The sequence below is a fragment of the Semicossyphus pulcher genome, unplaced genomic scaffold, assembly GCF_022749685.1.
Source record: "Semicossyphus pulcher isolate SPU_LCO1_2020_fin unplaced genomic scaffold, fSemPul1.0.p SCAF_16, whole genome shotgun sequence".
Classification (NCBI taxonomy): domain Eukaryota; kingdom Metazoa; phylum Chordata; class Actinopteri; order Labriformes; family Labridae; genus Semicossyphus; species Semicossyphus pulcher.
In genome coordinates, this window is record NW_027211670.1 from 13,376,318 (window position 1) to 13,388,372 (window position 12,055).

At 43.4% G+C, this 12,055-nt stretch overlaps 2 protein-coding genes across 2 annotated transcripts; one reads left to right on the plus strand and one right to left on the minus strand.

Annotated features, from left to right (window-relative positions):
• The first annotated feature begins 219 nt into the window (after positions 1 to 219).
• mto1 (mitochondrial tRNA translation optimization 1) lies at positions 220 to 5,333 on the plus strand. The gene is made up of 13 exons (XM_069664153.1): positions 220 to 371; positions 1,238 to 1,440; positions 1,529 to 1,728; positions 1,817 to 1,934; positions 2,251 to 2,549; positions 2,735 to 2,847; positions 2,938 to 3,128; positions 3,236 to 3,366; positions 3,448 to 3,652; positions 3,749 to 3,920; positions 4,004 to 4,113; positions 4,211 to 4,368; positions 4,528 to 5,333. The coding sequence occupies exons 2-13, from the start codon at positions 1,251 to 1,253 to the stop codon at positions 4,690 to 4,692; spliced, it is 2,052 nt and encodes a 683-aa protein (XP_069520254.1). The 5' UTR covers positions 220 to 371; positions 1,238 to 1,250; the 3' UTR covers positions 4,693 to 5,333.
• LOC138593239 (tectonic-3-like) lies at positions 4,711 to 8,747 on the minus strand. The gene is made up of 14 exons (XM_069664157.1): positions 8,271 to 8,747; positions 7,749 to 7,863; positions 7,572 to 7,669; positions 7,373 to 7,485; positions 7,177 to 7,285; positions 6,895 to 7,007; positions 6,760 to 6,798; positions 6,537 to 6,611; positions 6,332 to 6,451; positions 6,154 to 6,252; positions 5,971 to 6,074; positions 5,723 to 5,870; positions 5,195 to 5,329; positions 4,711 to 5,084 (listed from the first exon to the last, which is right to left on the minus strand). The coding sequence occupies exons 1-14, from the start codon at positions 8,590 to 8,592 to the stop codon at positions 4,839 to 4,841; spliced, it is 1,836 nt and encodes a 611-aa protein (XP_069520258.1). The 5' UTR covers positions 8,593 to 8,747; the 3' UTR covers positions 4,711 to 4,838.
• Between the last annotated feature and the right edge of the window lie 3,308 nt (positions 8,748 to 12,055).

Genomic DNA, 12,055 nt, shown 5'->3' on the forward strand with positions numbered 1-12,055 from the left:
ATTTTCTCCTGCACCTTCTACAATTTCAGCTGTGTGTTGCTTTTGCTTTATTTAGTTATTTTTTCATTTCATTCATGAATTCACCTTAAAGCACAGCCATGAGCACAGCCAATTCATCTGCAAACCGACCTGAACCTATAACAACTTTGTCAGTGCGTCTATACACCAGTTATTACGACTGAAAGCTACAGACAGCATGGCAGCCTCCATAAAGAGCGTTTGTGTAACATAGCAGGAGTTTTTCTAAAGGTCTTTATTCTCTTTCCTTAAATTATCAATGTCCTCTGCAGTAAACCGAAAGATTAAAGACCTCTCTCTTCCTCTGCAGTCAACCGTAAGATTAAAGACCTCTCTCTTCCTCTGCAGAACTAGTAAGTACGTTTAGCACTTGAGGTGGTTTGATAGTTTCGGTGGACGTACAAATATGTACAAAGTTACATGTTCTTGTGAAATTAAATAGCGATATTATTCTGATCCGATTTAAAGTTAAACCCGAAACCATTTCACTTCAGTTATTAGCCCTAAGGGATCATGTAATGTTTGTAGATTTGGTAAACCAACACCAGATACCTGTACAGAAATGAGGAGTTGGCAGTTTGATCGCTGTATATTATTTAGCGTGCTGCTCCGCATGAAACACACTGAACGCATTTAAATGATGGTTGTTTTATTAACATATCTAACAATGGTGGCAATGATCAAATTGCATTCAGGGAACTACGGTGGATTTTTTTTAATGAAACGTTTTCAGAAATAGAAGTTAAATTAATCAGAGAACTTTCAAATTATAAAACTATCGGTAATGTAGAGCTTTGTTTTTTCAATTAAAGGGGCACTCCAGCAATCGAGTCAAATTTGAGGTCCACAAGACCGAGATTTGATGATCATGCCTTTTAGTATCTGCTATGGATCAAGCATCAGATATGCTCAACACTACATTTCCCATATTGTAACAGGTAGCACCTTTAACCCTTGTCCACTTCTTAAAAGTTCCAAACCTCCAGTTTGTGATGCTTAAAGTCTCATGCCAATATTACCGTAATGACCTCACCAGGGCTTTTGTTTTTGTAAACTTTGGAAAGCTCCCCAAGAGTTAGAAAAGCATCGAACTGTTTTTCCAGGCTTAGTTTTTATTGGAATGAGTAGACTGAACTGTATGTGTAAAATTAACGGACTGTCCCTTTAAATCTGTGATTGATAAAGTTTTCGTTAATAAAGTCTTGCCCTCCCTCTTCAGGCGTGCATCTCACATGTTGAAAAAGAAGCTCCCCTCGCTCCAGAGTTTCCTGGCTCTGGTTTCCAGACGGGCCAGTCACCTTGCCCGACAGCAGTATGATGTCATCATCGTGGGCGGGGGTCACGCAGGGACCGAGGCGGCGGCAGCAGCTGCCAGAGTGGGAGCTGAGACACTGCTGGTCACACAGAAAATACAAACCATCGGTGAGACACACTTAAGTCTTAAAGAAAACACTTATTTATCTCTGTAAGTTTAGTTCTAAAGTTCTCTCCCCATGCCCGTCAAACTCAGGTGCTCTGTCCTGTAACCCGTCTCTGGGAGGAGTCGGAAAGGGCCAGCTGGTGAAAGAGGTAGACGCCCTGGATGGGCTGTGTGGTCGGGCAGGGGACTGGGCTGGGATCCATTTCTCCATTCTGAATCGTAGCAAAGGTCCAGCTGTGTGGGGCCCAAGGGCACAGCTGGACCGCCAGCGCTATCGTGAATTTATACAGGTACCTTAAACACAGACGTTTCATTTCCTGTGTTTACTACTGAATTATTTGTCATTAACTTTGAGTGTGTTCGTCGCTTGACCCTCAGGCGGAGCTGCTGTCCACTCCCAGGCTGACAGTGGTGGAGGGGTCAGTGGAGGAGCTGCTGGTGACAGAACCAAACCCAGAAGAGCCGGGACAGCACAGAGTCACTGGGATACGTTTAGGTAGGGACCAAGTCAGCGCTATCTGCTAATATTTGTCTTTTCATTAAATTAAATCAATTATTTTTTAGTCTGCTTGACACATTTTTCTGTGCAGTTTCTCTTTATTAGTCCTCATTTAAATCTCATCAAGGATCTATATTTTCTTTCTCTACTAAATCATTTTATATGTCCGAACTTGTTTCTAAATATCAGACAGATGTTTGTAGAGAGTCTGGAGTTTCTTTGGCATTTTATATCATATGTAAAAAAAAAAGTGCAAACCAGTAAATTTACTTTTACAAAATGCACTTAAGTTGCACCTCTGCCGTCTTCTCAGCAAATGAAAGCCATCCGATCTCAGCCTCCTCCGTGGTTCTTACGACCGGCACCTTCTTGTCGGGCTCCCTCTTCGTGGGCCAAACCTCGTCCCCCGGGGGTCGGATCGGAGACGCCCCTTCCAGTGCCGGACTGTCCCACACGCTGAGGGAGAGACTCGGGCTGAGGATCGGCAGACTGAGGACGGGGACCCCTCCCCGGATTGTGAAGGCTTCAGTGGATCTTTCTCTGGCGAACATTCACCCCCCTGACTCTCAACCAACTCCGTTCAGCTTCCTTAATACTCACACACGCTGCAAGGTGAAGTCCATAGTACTTGTTTTTGTTATTTATTAAACTGTTAGTCCAAAACTTGATATCGCTAACATGCTACAAGCAGTTCACTGTAATACAAAGATATATAGAAGATCTAAAAGTGCAAAGAACTTCAACATTATGTGTTTTAATTTCATCTATTCTCATTAATTAATGTTTTATTTTGAAAGCCTGAGGAGCAGCTGCCTTGCTACCTGACCTATACAACCCCCGGTGTAGAGAGAGTGGTGCAGGAGAGTATTCATCTTAACTGTCACATACAGCAAGACACCAAGGGTCCCAGGTACACACACACACACACACACACAAATGTTAGACACTTGACAGTGTGTTCTGAGTATTCACACATTATTCTTGTCTCCATTTCTCACAGATACTGCCCCTCCATCGAGTCGCGAGTCCTCCGCTTCCCAGGCCGGAGGCACCAGGTGTGGCTGGAGCCTGAGGGTTTGACCTCTGACCTTTTGTATCCTCAGGGTCTCTCCATGACTATGCCCCCGGACGTGCAGCTCCGCCTCATCAGAGAGATCCCTCCTATGCACAACGCTGAGATCCACACACCTGGTATGATGCCCAAATCCTAACTAATGCGCTGTTGTAGACGTAAAGTTAGTGGACGTTCACGGATCTGAGGGCGCACAGGTGTGTGAATGTGTCTTACTATTTTCCAGGTTATGGTGTGCAGTATGACTTTGTGTGTCCCACCCAGCTGAGCCCGGCCCTGCAGGTGAAAAGCACTCAGGGTCTTTTTCTGGCCGGTCAGATCAACGGAACAACCGGGTACGAGGAGGCGGCTGCACAGGTAGATGCTTCTTCACTGTCAAAGTCATCAAGGCGCATTACAACCAAATCAAGTCAACATGAGTAAATCTCTTGTGCGCAGGGTCTGTGGGCGGGGGTGAACGCTGCTCGCCAGGCGCTCTCCGTGCCTACAGTGTCGCTGTCTCGGACTGAGAGTTACATCGGAGTTCTCATTGACGACCTGGTGAGTCGAGGCGTCACGGAGCCGTACCGCATGTTCACCAGCCGGGCGGAGTTTCGAACCTCTCTCAGGCCGGACAACGCCGACCTCCGCCTCACTCTGAAAGGTGGGTACAGTGTCGTAAAAAAACCCATTTATCTCTATGATTATAAGTTAGGATGTAAGTGTTCTCATCCTCTCATTAATGTCTTTCCTCTCTCAGGGTTTGAGGAGGTGGGATGTGTGTCCTCCGTGCGCTACCAGGAGGCTGTGAGGGTGAAGACCGGTCTACAGGACGCTCTGGAAGCCCTGCAGTCTGTCACTCTGTCCACCCACAACTGGAGAAAAAAGCTGCCTGATGTCGGCATGAGTGAGACCAAGAACTCCGTGCTGAGGTATTTAATCTGAAGACACAGTGAGAGGTACACCTGTGGTCCATTCGCTGTCCTGACTGTTACTTTGTGGCTCCTTTTGACAGTGGTATGGATCTGCTGCAGTACAAGGACGTGACGTTTGAAATGTTGGCAAATGCCTTCCCAGAGTGCCTTTCACCTTACATGGAGCTCTCACAAAGACTCAAGATAGAAGGTATAACTGAGTTTTTTCTGTTTTCTCTCTGCAGTATTAAAGTTTTGGTATTTTACCGTAGTTAATTCTTTCTACAAATGTTTCTCCTGGTGTTTAGCTGTGTACCGCCCTCACTGTGAACTCCAGAAGAAAGAGATTGAGAGGATTCAGAAGGAGGAGAACATGTCTCTCCCGCAGGACTTGGACTATTTCTCTCTGCCAGTGTCGCTGTCTCAGGAAGTCCGAGAGATTTTGGACAGAGTTCGACCCAGCACTGTGAGTCTGCGCAACTTTTTGCTCTGTTTTTTATGTTTTATGTTGCCAACAGAAGAGCCTAGATTTCAATCGACTCTTGGCTAAATTAAATCAACGTTTCGGGCTGTAACAGTAAAAGCACAAATCCTTATGCAATTAAACCCACGCTTTGTCTTCCAGCTGGGTGCTGCGACACGTCTGCAAGGTATAACTCCAGCTGCAATCGTCCATCTCCTCAGCTACGTACGCAACACTCAACAAAAGGAGAGACGATCACACAGACACAAAGCGGACCAAAAGGAGAGAGAGGAGAAGATGCGTGCAGGAAATGCTTTGCCTCAGTGAGACGACGACTCGCAGATGTCTTGTAAAAATGTATTTATTCCTAAAAATGTACAAAAGAATAAATTACGGTGCAACAATTTTAATGTAAAAAAACGTATCAAAATAAAATGACTTTTTTCCCTCCTGCTGCTCTGTGAGCGATCCAGCTACCTGCTGAAGAATTCTAATCCTGTTAGCATCATCACCGTGAGCAGCATTAAACTCCATGTGACCTGTTCTGTGTTGCTGCCGTTAGTGACGAGGTGCCAGTCCAGCTCAGCGGAGCCTCTGGTGAAGAAACCGAACGGAAACTTCCAGTCAGGCTGAGGAGAGCCCATGGGGGGTTGTGGGTAAACTGTGGTGTCGACAAACCTCACCTCTGTGGTTAGAGCGATATGGGACGACAGAGGACACTGGAAAAAGACAGGAGGAGAGTATTTAGAGAAGGGAAAACAACATGTGTGGTACAGAAGATTTTTTTTTTGTACCCTTGCTTCACAGAGATAGAGTTTTGTGTTCCTACCTTGAAGTTTCGACACTGGAAGAGGTACTTGGCCCCCAGGATGTAGTTCTGGGGAAGGTGTAATGGACCCTGACGAGCCCACAGCACTCGGATAGAGAGAGAGTTTGGGAGGACGCAGCCTGATTCACATGTTTCCTGAGAGAGGGAACAAAAATTACAAGCTATAAGTCATGGATGTAGCCACTGCATTGGTTTGTAAACCCTCCTTTGGAAGCCATGAGCTCAGATTCTTAGCCGAGACATATTTATATTTTTAACTGATGGAACAAGAAGTGACCATATTTGGAAGACAGGGTAGATATACATTGCTACTGAGGTAATTGATCGACTAAGAAGGAGGGGTATTTTCTCATCTGGTTTCATACAATCTGAATCTTTTTGTAACAAGTGAAGTCACCACCTGCTGGCTATTAGAAAGAATGCAGGTTCAAAGCAAGTCTAAGACAGGACCACACAGTTTTTATAGATTTAAAGCACTGGACTTTTAACTACTTTAAGTACAGTGTTAAGGTTCAGATGGAGCTGTACCTGCAGACTGACGGGACACTCCTGGGTGATGACCCTCGTCCAGTCCGGCCGGGAGCCTGAGTTCATGGCGATCAGATCAGGAGTGGCAAGTCCCTGCAGGATCCCGTAAATGTGGGAACGCAGCTCTGAGCAGTCATTAGACGGGGAGCTGAACAGCATACAGAGAGAAAGAAGATGGGACTCATTTTCTGAGCAACTATGTGTTTAAGAAACATCAGTTAATTTAGAGGAGGAGCAAAGCAGTGTACCTGAATGTGCAGCCAGTGATGGAGTTGTGTGTGAAGAGGACAGGTGATCGTGCGTTGGGGTCAGAGGAACACTCCCCACCCTGTGACACCCCAAGTGTGGTCAGCTAACTCACTGTCAAGGAAGCATGATGCATTATGGCCTCAAAGCTAACTGGATTTAAACAGTTTTGTTTGTGAGGATACAGGCTTCACTTCTTCGTCAAAGCGGCCGATGACAGGAGACCCAGCAGGGAGTCCGCCTGCAGGGGTCGATGCTCCTGGAGTCGGGCTTGGTGCTGCCAGCTGGAGGAGAGAAATAGCATTAATCTTAGAGTTTGAGCTCATTGCTCATTTAGTGATGAAGATGGCTTTTACAGGCTACCTCAAACTGCACAGAGTGTGTCTGCAGCAGCAGCTGATTAGGATCCACATCAGCCAAGACTACATTTACTGTTGCATACGTGAGCTCCCCTCTGCCTGTGTATCCGATGATAAACTCCACCTACAGGAGAAACAGGAAAACGAGGGATGAGTGATGAATTTGTAATAAAGGGAGGACAAAATACGATTTTGTTTCATCTACTCACATTTTTAACCACATTGATGCAAGAGTTGTTTTGTTTACTTGGTGCAGGCCAGTCAGACAGCGGAGTCACTGGGACCTGAAACAAGAATCATCTGATGATATGCAGGAGAAATGGTAGCGCTGATTTTGTAGCCTGACTATTGATGAACTGAAAGTGTAAAATAAAACAGTTTCCTGCGAATGTCATGTATGTCTTTGAGCTGCATGTACTATCTGTAACTCACCAGTAAGTCCGACACCTCTACCGTCTCAACAACTGGAATCTGTAATGACAATATTGAGGTTAACTTAGTCTCATCAGTAATTGTACGCATAAGATCGTCCTGCAGGAAGTGTTAAGTGCAGACAGCCTCACTGACCTTGATCAGACTCAGGTCGGAGAAGTAGGAGCGGGCGTTGAGCGTTGAGTCTGTGGTGCACGACTGAGGAGTCACCATGCGGGTACAAGACAGAGACAGAGACCTCAGGAACTCTGCAAGAAGAAAATATGCATAAGGAAAGAGCTATAAAGGCTAATATGTTAGTGATATAATGTAAAGCAATGTGTTGACTTTTTTACATAGTGTATATTTGCACAGATATACAAAAGAAATGCCAGCCGACTCAGCCTTTAACTATTCTAAATATTGGCGTAAATGTACTTGAAGGATTGCGGTTGACACAAAAGTCTGCAGCGGCCCCTGGAGATGGCTGACGAAGGAGACCCCGCACAGACGAGCTGTTGAAATATGTCTGGATGACATCATCAACCTGCAAAAAAAAAAGAGTCTTATAAGCCTTTTATTGTAACTGTTACCTCTTCAGATACAAAACTGCAAGCAGAAAATGTCTGTGTACCCGATAGAAGTCTCTGCTGAAGCTGCTGCTCGTAGGTGCTGGTGGTGAGAAATGATACGAGTCCCCTAAAGAAGGATGCCGAGGCAGAGCTGGGAGGGACTGGGTGGCATTATCTGTTGGGAGGATTTTTTTTAAAAGTAAATGATGAAATATGCTATGTTTTTTAAGAAATATATTCTTATCACATCTATATCTGCACCTTCAGGCCGGATGCAAAACAGGGAGTCAGTCACAGTAATGAGAGACGAATCCACGTTAGCCTTGAACATCAGCCACTTCTCAATGCACACTCCTGATCTGTAAAACAACAGAGTTTAAAATCTATAAAAGCTAAAAAAAAATATGTGCTTTCTGTGCTTTAACTTTTGAGACTTACATGGCTTTCTGTGGACATCCGGTGAAGACAGTGCTCAAGTTTGCAACATCGCAATCAACTACGTCACAACAGCAGCCAATGTCACAGAAATCAGGGTTCAAGTCACAGAGACAACCTGGATAATAAGAGAAAACTGGGGTTAGTCAGAACAACTTCATTTTGAGTTAAATGACGTGATATTATGACTCATGAGATTGACTGGTTTAACAGTGAACACATAGGAAGATAGTGAATATACTGTAAGTCAAATGATCAAACCGTTAACTATGTTTTGAAGATTAAAGTAAATACACTATAGTTAGAAAAAGTTATTTGTGACCATTGATCTTATTGGAAATGACCTCTATCTAAATAGAAATAGCCTCCACTTTCAGTTTAGTTTTTAAAGACTCCCATTAATCTATTCTAGGACAAGCTAGATTGCACCTACAGTTTGATGGGTAATGTAGCACCTTTGTTGGCCTTACAAACAAAAGGCTGCTGCAGAGGGAAACAACATCACAAGAGGCAGGTGTAAGTTACCCTGTGAAATCACCACAGGCTGGCTGGTGGTCACAGAGGGAGCTTCAGTGACCACAGTGGGAGCTTCAGACACAGTCAGAGTCGTGGCTGCAGTGGAGTCCAGAGTGGAGTCCGGAGTTACCGCCTCAGTTGTACCGACACTGGTTGACTCCTCTGTGCCTGTACCGCCTGAGGGAGGAGGTGTTGCTGAGCTGAAAGGTTCCCCATTTGTGGGGCTTGAAGTGACGGCTGAAGTGACCCCTGAGTCTGTGGCTCCGTGAGCCAAACGTCCACACAAGACGATAAATATTTGAACATAAAAACACCACCGGGGGGAATTCATCTCTTCAAACTGACATGGTAACTTGCAGTCAACAAGGGGAAGCCAAGCTAACTGGATAGCAACATAGCTAATGCTACATTAACCGTTAGCTACCGTTTATCGCTCCTACGTCTTACGTAACAACTTAAGTCTCACGAATGTATAGGATAAAACAAAACAACGTTACAACTAAGGAAGAAATTTAGCAAAACTTTATCCGTGGATGCATTTAGCTAAAGATAAATACAGCTAACAGAAAGCTTCTCGTTACTAAGGAAGTTGTCACGACGACTTCCGTTTCTAACATATTAGTACCGTAAAACCTGTAAAAGACAGTTTTCTAATAAGCAATGGTCTTCCCAGATACAGACCAATGACTGGATACAGACATGCCACAATGTGAATGATAAACTAAATTGAATTAATATTTATAGTATTTGATCTTCAACAAATATTACTTATAGAACAGAAGATGATTATGAAGAGGTAAAATTATCTTTGTTCTAAATAATATGTTGGGTTTTTTGAGGACTTTTGAAAACAAATATACTTTACTTTTTTTTTTTTTTAAAGATTATTTTTTGGGCCTTTGGCTTTATATATAGGACAGCTGAAGATAGACAGGAAATGTTGGGAGTAGAGAGTGGGGGATGACATGCACCAAATGATCGGCAGACCGGGAGTCGAGCCTGCGACCAGTGCGACGAGGACTGTAGCCTCTATACATGGGGCGCCTGCTCTACCAACTGAGCTAAACAGCGCCCCAAATATACTTTACTTTTAAGATTAAAGAGAGAATGTCCTCAAACCAGACCCCACATCTGTCTGCATTCCTTCCCAAGAAGTCTGCTTACTATCACCACCCCCAATCCCCTCACTTGTGTATTTCTGTCATGCGTAAGTTCATGTTAGACTTTGATCAATATTCCAAAGTTTATGGATCATTAAATTGACTTTATTTGAGGTAATAACTGAGCTGAGCTGTTTTCCCTTGCTCCTGTGTGCAATCTATGTCCACACACTGCTAGTCCCTCTGAGATATTTTGTGCCTCTAAATTATCATACAAGATCTAACATGTCAGAGTTGCAGCTCCACGGACCTATTGTTCCATAAATACATCACATTTCTGATTATCTGTTCGGATAATCAGAAATGTTTGGACTCTTCAAAGGTTTTAGGTATCCATGCCACAGTGGAAACAAACACAAGTTACTGCCCTTCCAGTTTGTTCATATCAGTTTACACAAATTAAGTCTTAGGCCTTAATCTTCTATAGAAAAGCTATCCCATAACAAGGCCAACAACAAATGCTGCATCAGCTTACCTCGTTTCTGTGTTATTTATGTAATTATTTACAACAATCTCTCGCACTTATCATGTGTAAAGGATATCTGCATAGCAAACAAAGACAACCTGGTGAGATACTTCCACTTTGACCGAATGAACCTGAACCCGGGCCCTGAGGGGGGTCACAAGGTCACACAAGGAGAGTGTAAATAGTTAAAACAAGTTCCTGAGTTTCACTTTACATTGAGAACGATAAAGACTGTTTGCACAGGGCATCTAAAAAGTATTTTAGGAAACTTTGACACACAATGACCTGATACATTGGATAAATCAGCCCTCACAGTTTCCTCATGAGATACTTAGTATGCCTCAGTGGCCTTGATGAGATTAGCAGCACCCTGCAGGCTGTACTGAATGCCAATCAGAGGTGAACACAATGTTCCTGGAGATCTACACCACACATTCTTTTTATTTACATAGAGAAACAGTTGTTAACATCACATGTTCAAATAAAAGAGCGCAACGCAGCTAATGCAAATGCCGTTATCTTTTAAACCTCATGCTCCAAGGTATAATTTAGGTTTCCTGTTGGATATTTGAAGCCTCAAGCCAGAGTCCTTAAGAGACACCCTTCTTTTTTTATAGGATATAGGCCACATTGCAAACTAACATTAAAGTCACATTAAATCTGAGTAGGAAATTAGTGTTTGAGAGTTACAGAACCCAGTGCACAACACAGGCCTGACTCTCAGCTTTACCGCATGCAGGATGAACAGTGTGTTAGAGGTGAAGGTGGAGCCGGTTAGTGAACTCACCGCTCCCTCCCACTCTTGCAGATTTTAGAGCTGTGAGGGCAAAAAAAGCCCCACAGCCCTGATCTCAGGTTCGCTCGCTATAGACTCCTCTTTGTTAATCTTTAATGGTTTATACTGTTTTATTGATGGATCTTATTTGTCTGCTGTTTTGTGCCAAAAAAACACTAATTGACTACTGCATACACGCAAAGGAAGCAATATAAAAGAGCTCCCATTTAAATGTGTGGAAGTGCACGAATTTGAATCATGTGATCAGCACATGAGAAGAACGTGTTGTACTTCGGCAGTTGTGTAAATCCCTAAATCATGGAAATTGCAGAAGTTTGAGCTTTTTTTTTTAGATGTATTGCAATGTGTCTCTGGAAGATTACAACATTTGTCACTCAGTAAAGTTCATGCGTGTCTTACAAATGGAACAAAGCAATACAGAATATAAAAATGAATCAAAGTGCAAAAGGAATAAATGTCCATGAAAACATCCAAACTTCACCTGACCATCTACTCCTTATCAACTACTCATGTATGTTTGTACTGTTTGTTAGTACTTCTTAGGTCTGTGACTACTGATACTAAAGGTATTGTTATTGTTGTTATTGTTACTGACTGATGCTGAAGAAAATTCACTCAAGGCTCTTAAAGCACTGCCCTTAGTCACAGCAGTGACCAGGTCTGCTTTTTCTATTTCTGCTTATGTCTTTACTATGTAGGTATGGAAGCCCAAAGTGTCCAATATTAAATACATTTTTAAAAAAAAAGGTTATATATGTTGTGTAATAACAAATGTAACCATTTATTCCATCACAGGCAAATGCCCTTTTATTTATTTTTTTACAGATTACTTTTGGGGCATTTTTCAACTTTATTTACAGGACAGCTGATAAGAGAAGAGAATGGGGGCTGACATGGTGCAAAGGGCAGAGGGTGGGAGTCAAACCTGCAGACGCTGTGGCCTCTGTATATGGGGCGCCTGCTCTACCGACTGAGCTATACCAGTGCAACAAGTGCGCCTTTTTAAATGTCTGTTTGTATGTTATAATGATAATTTCAAGAAGACACTTAATTTTGTGAATGTTACTCGTCATTAAAGTGATACGATCCACCATAATCTTTTAGCCAATCATCTGTATTTAGCTAGCAAGTTAAACTAATGCTTGCTAGCTTAGCAAGTAAGCGCCCATTCGCTAGAGAAACAACAGTCCCAAAGATATCTAAATCACTACAGGCTGCTGCTGTAAACCATTCCCTTGTACTAGAGCCCTGCGCGGGACTGTTTTCTTAATCCCGCTCCCGATGGATTTCTTTACCGCTTGCTCCCGCATCGTGTGTTTTCCACTCCCGCCCGCACCCGCAAAAATTCAGACCATTCCTGCCCGCACAGTAG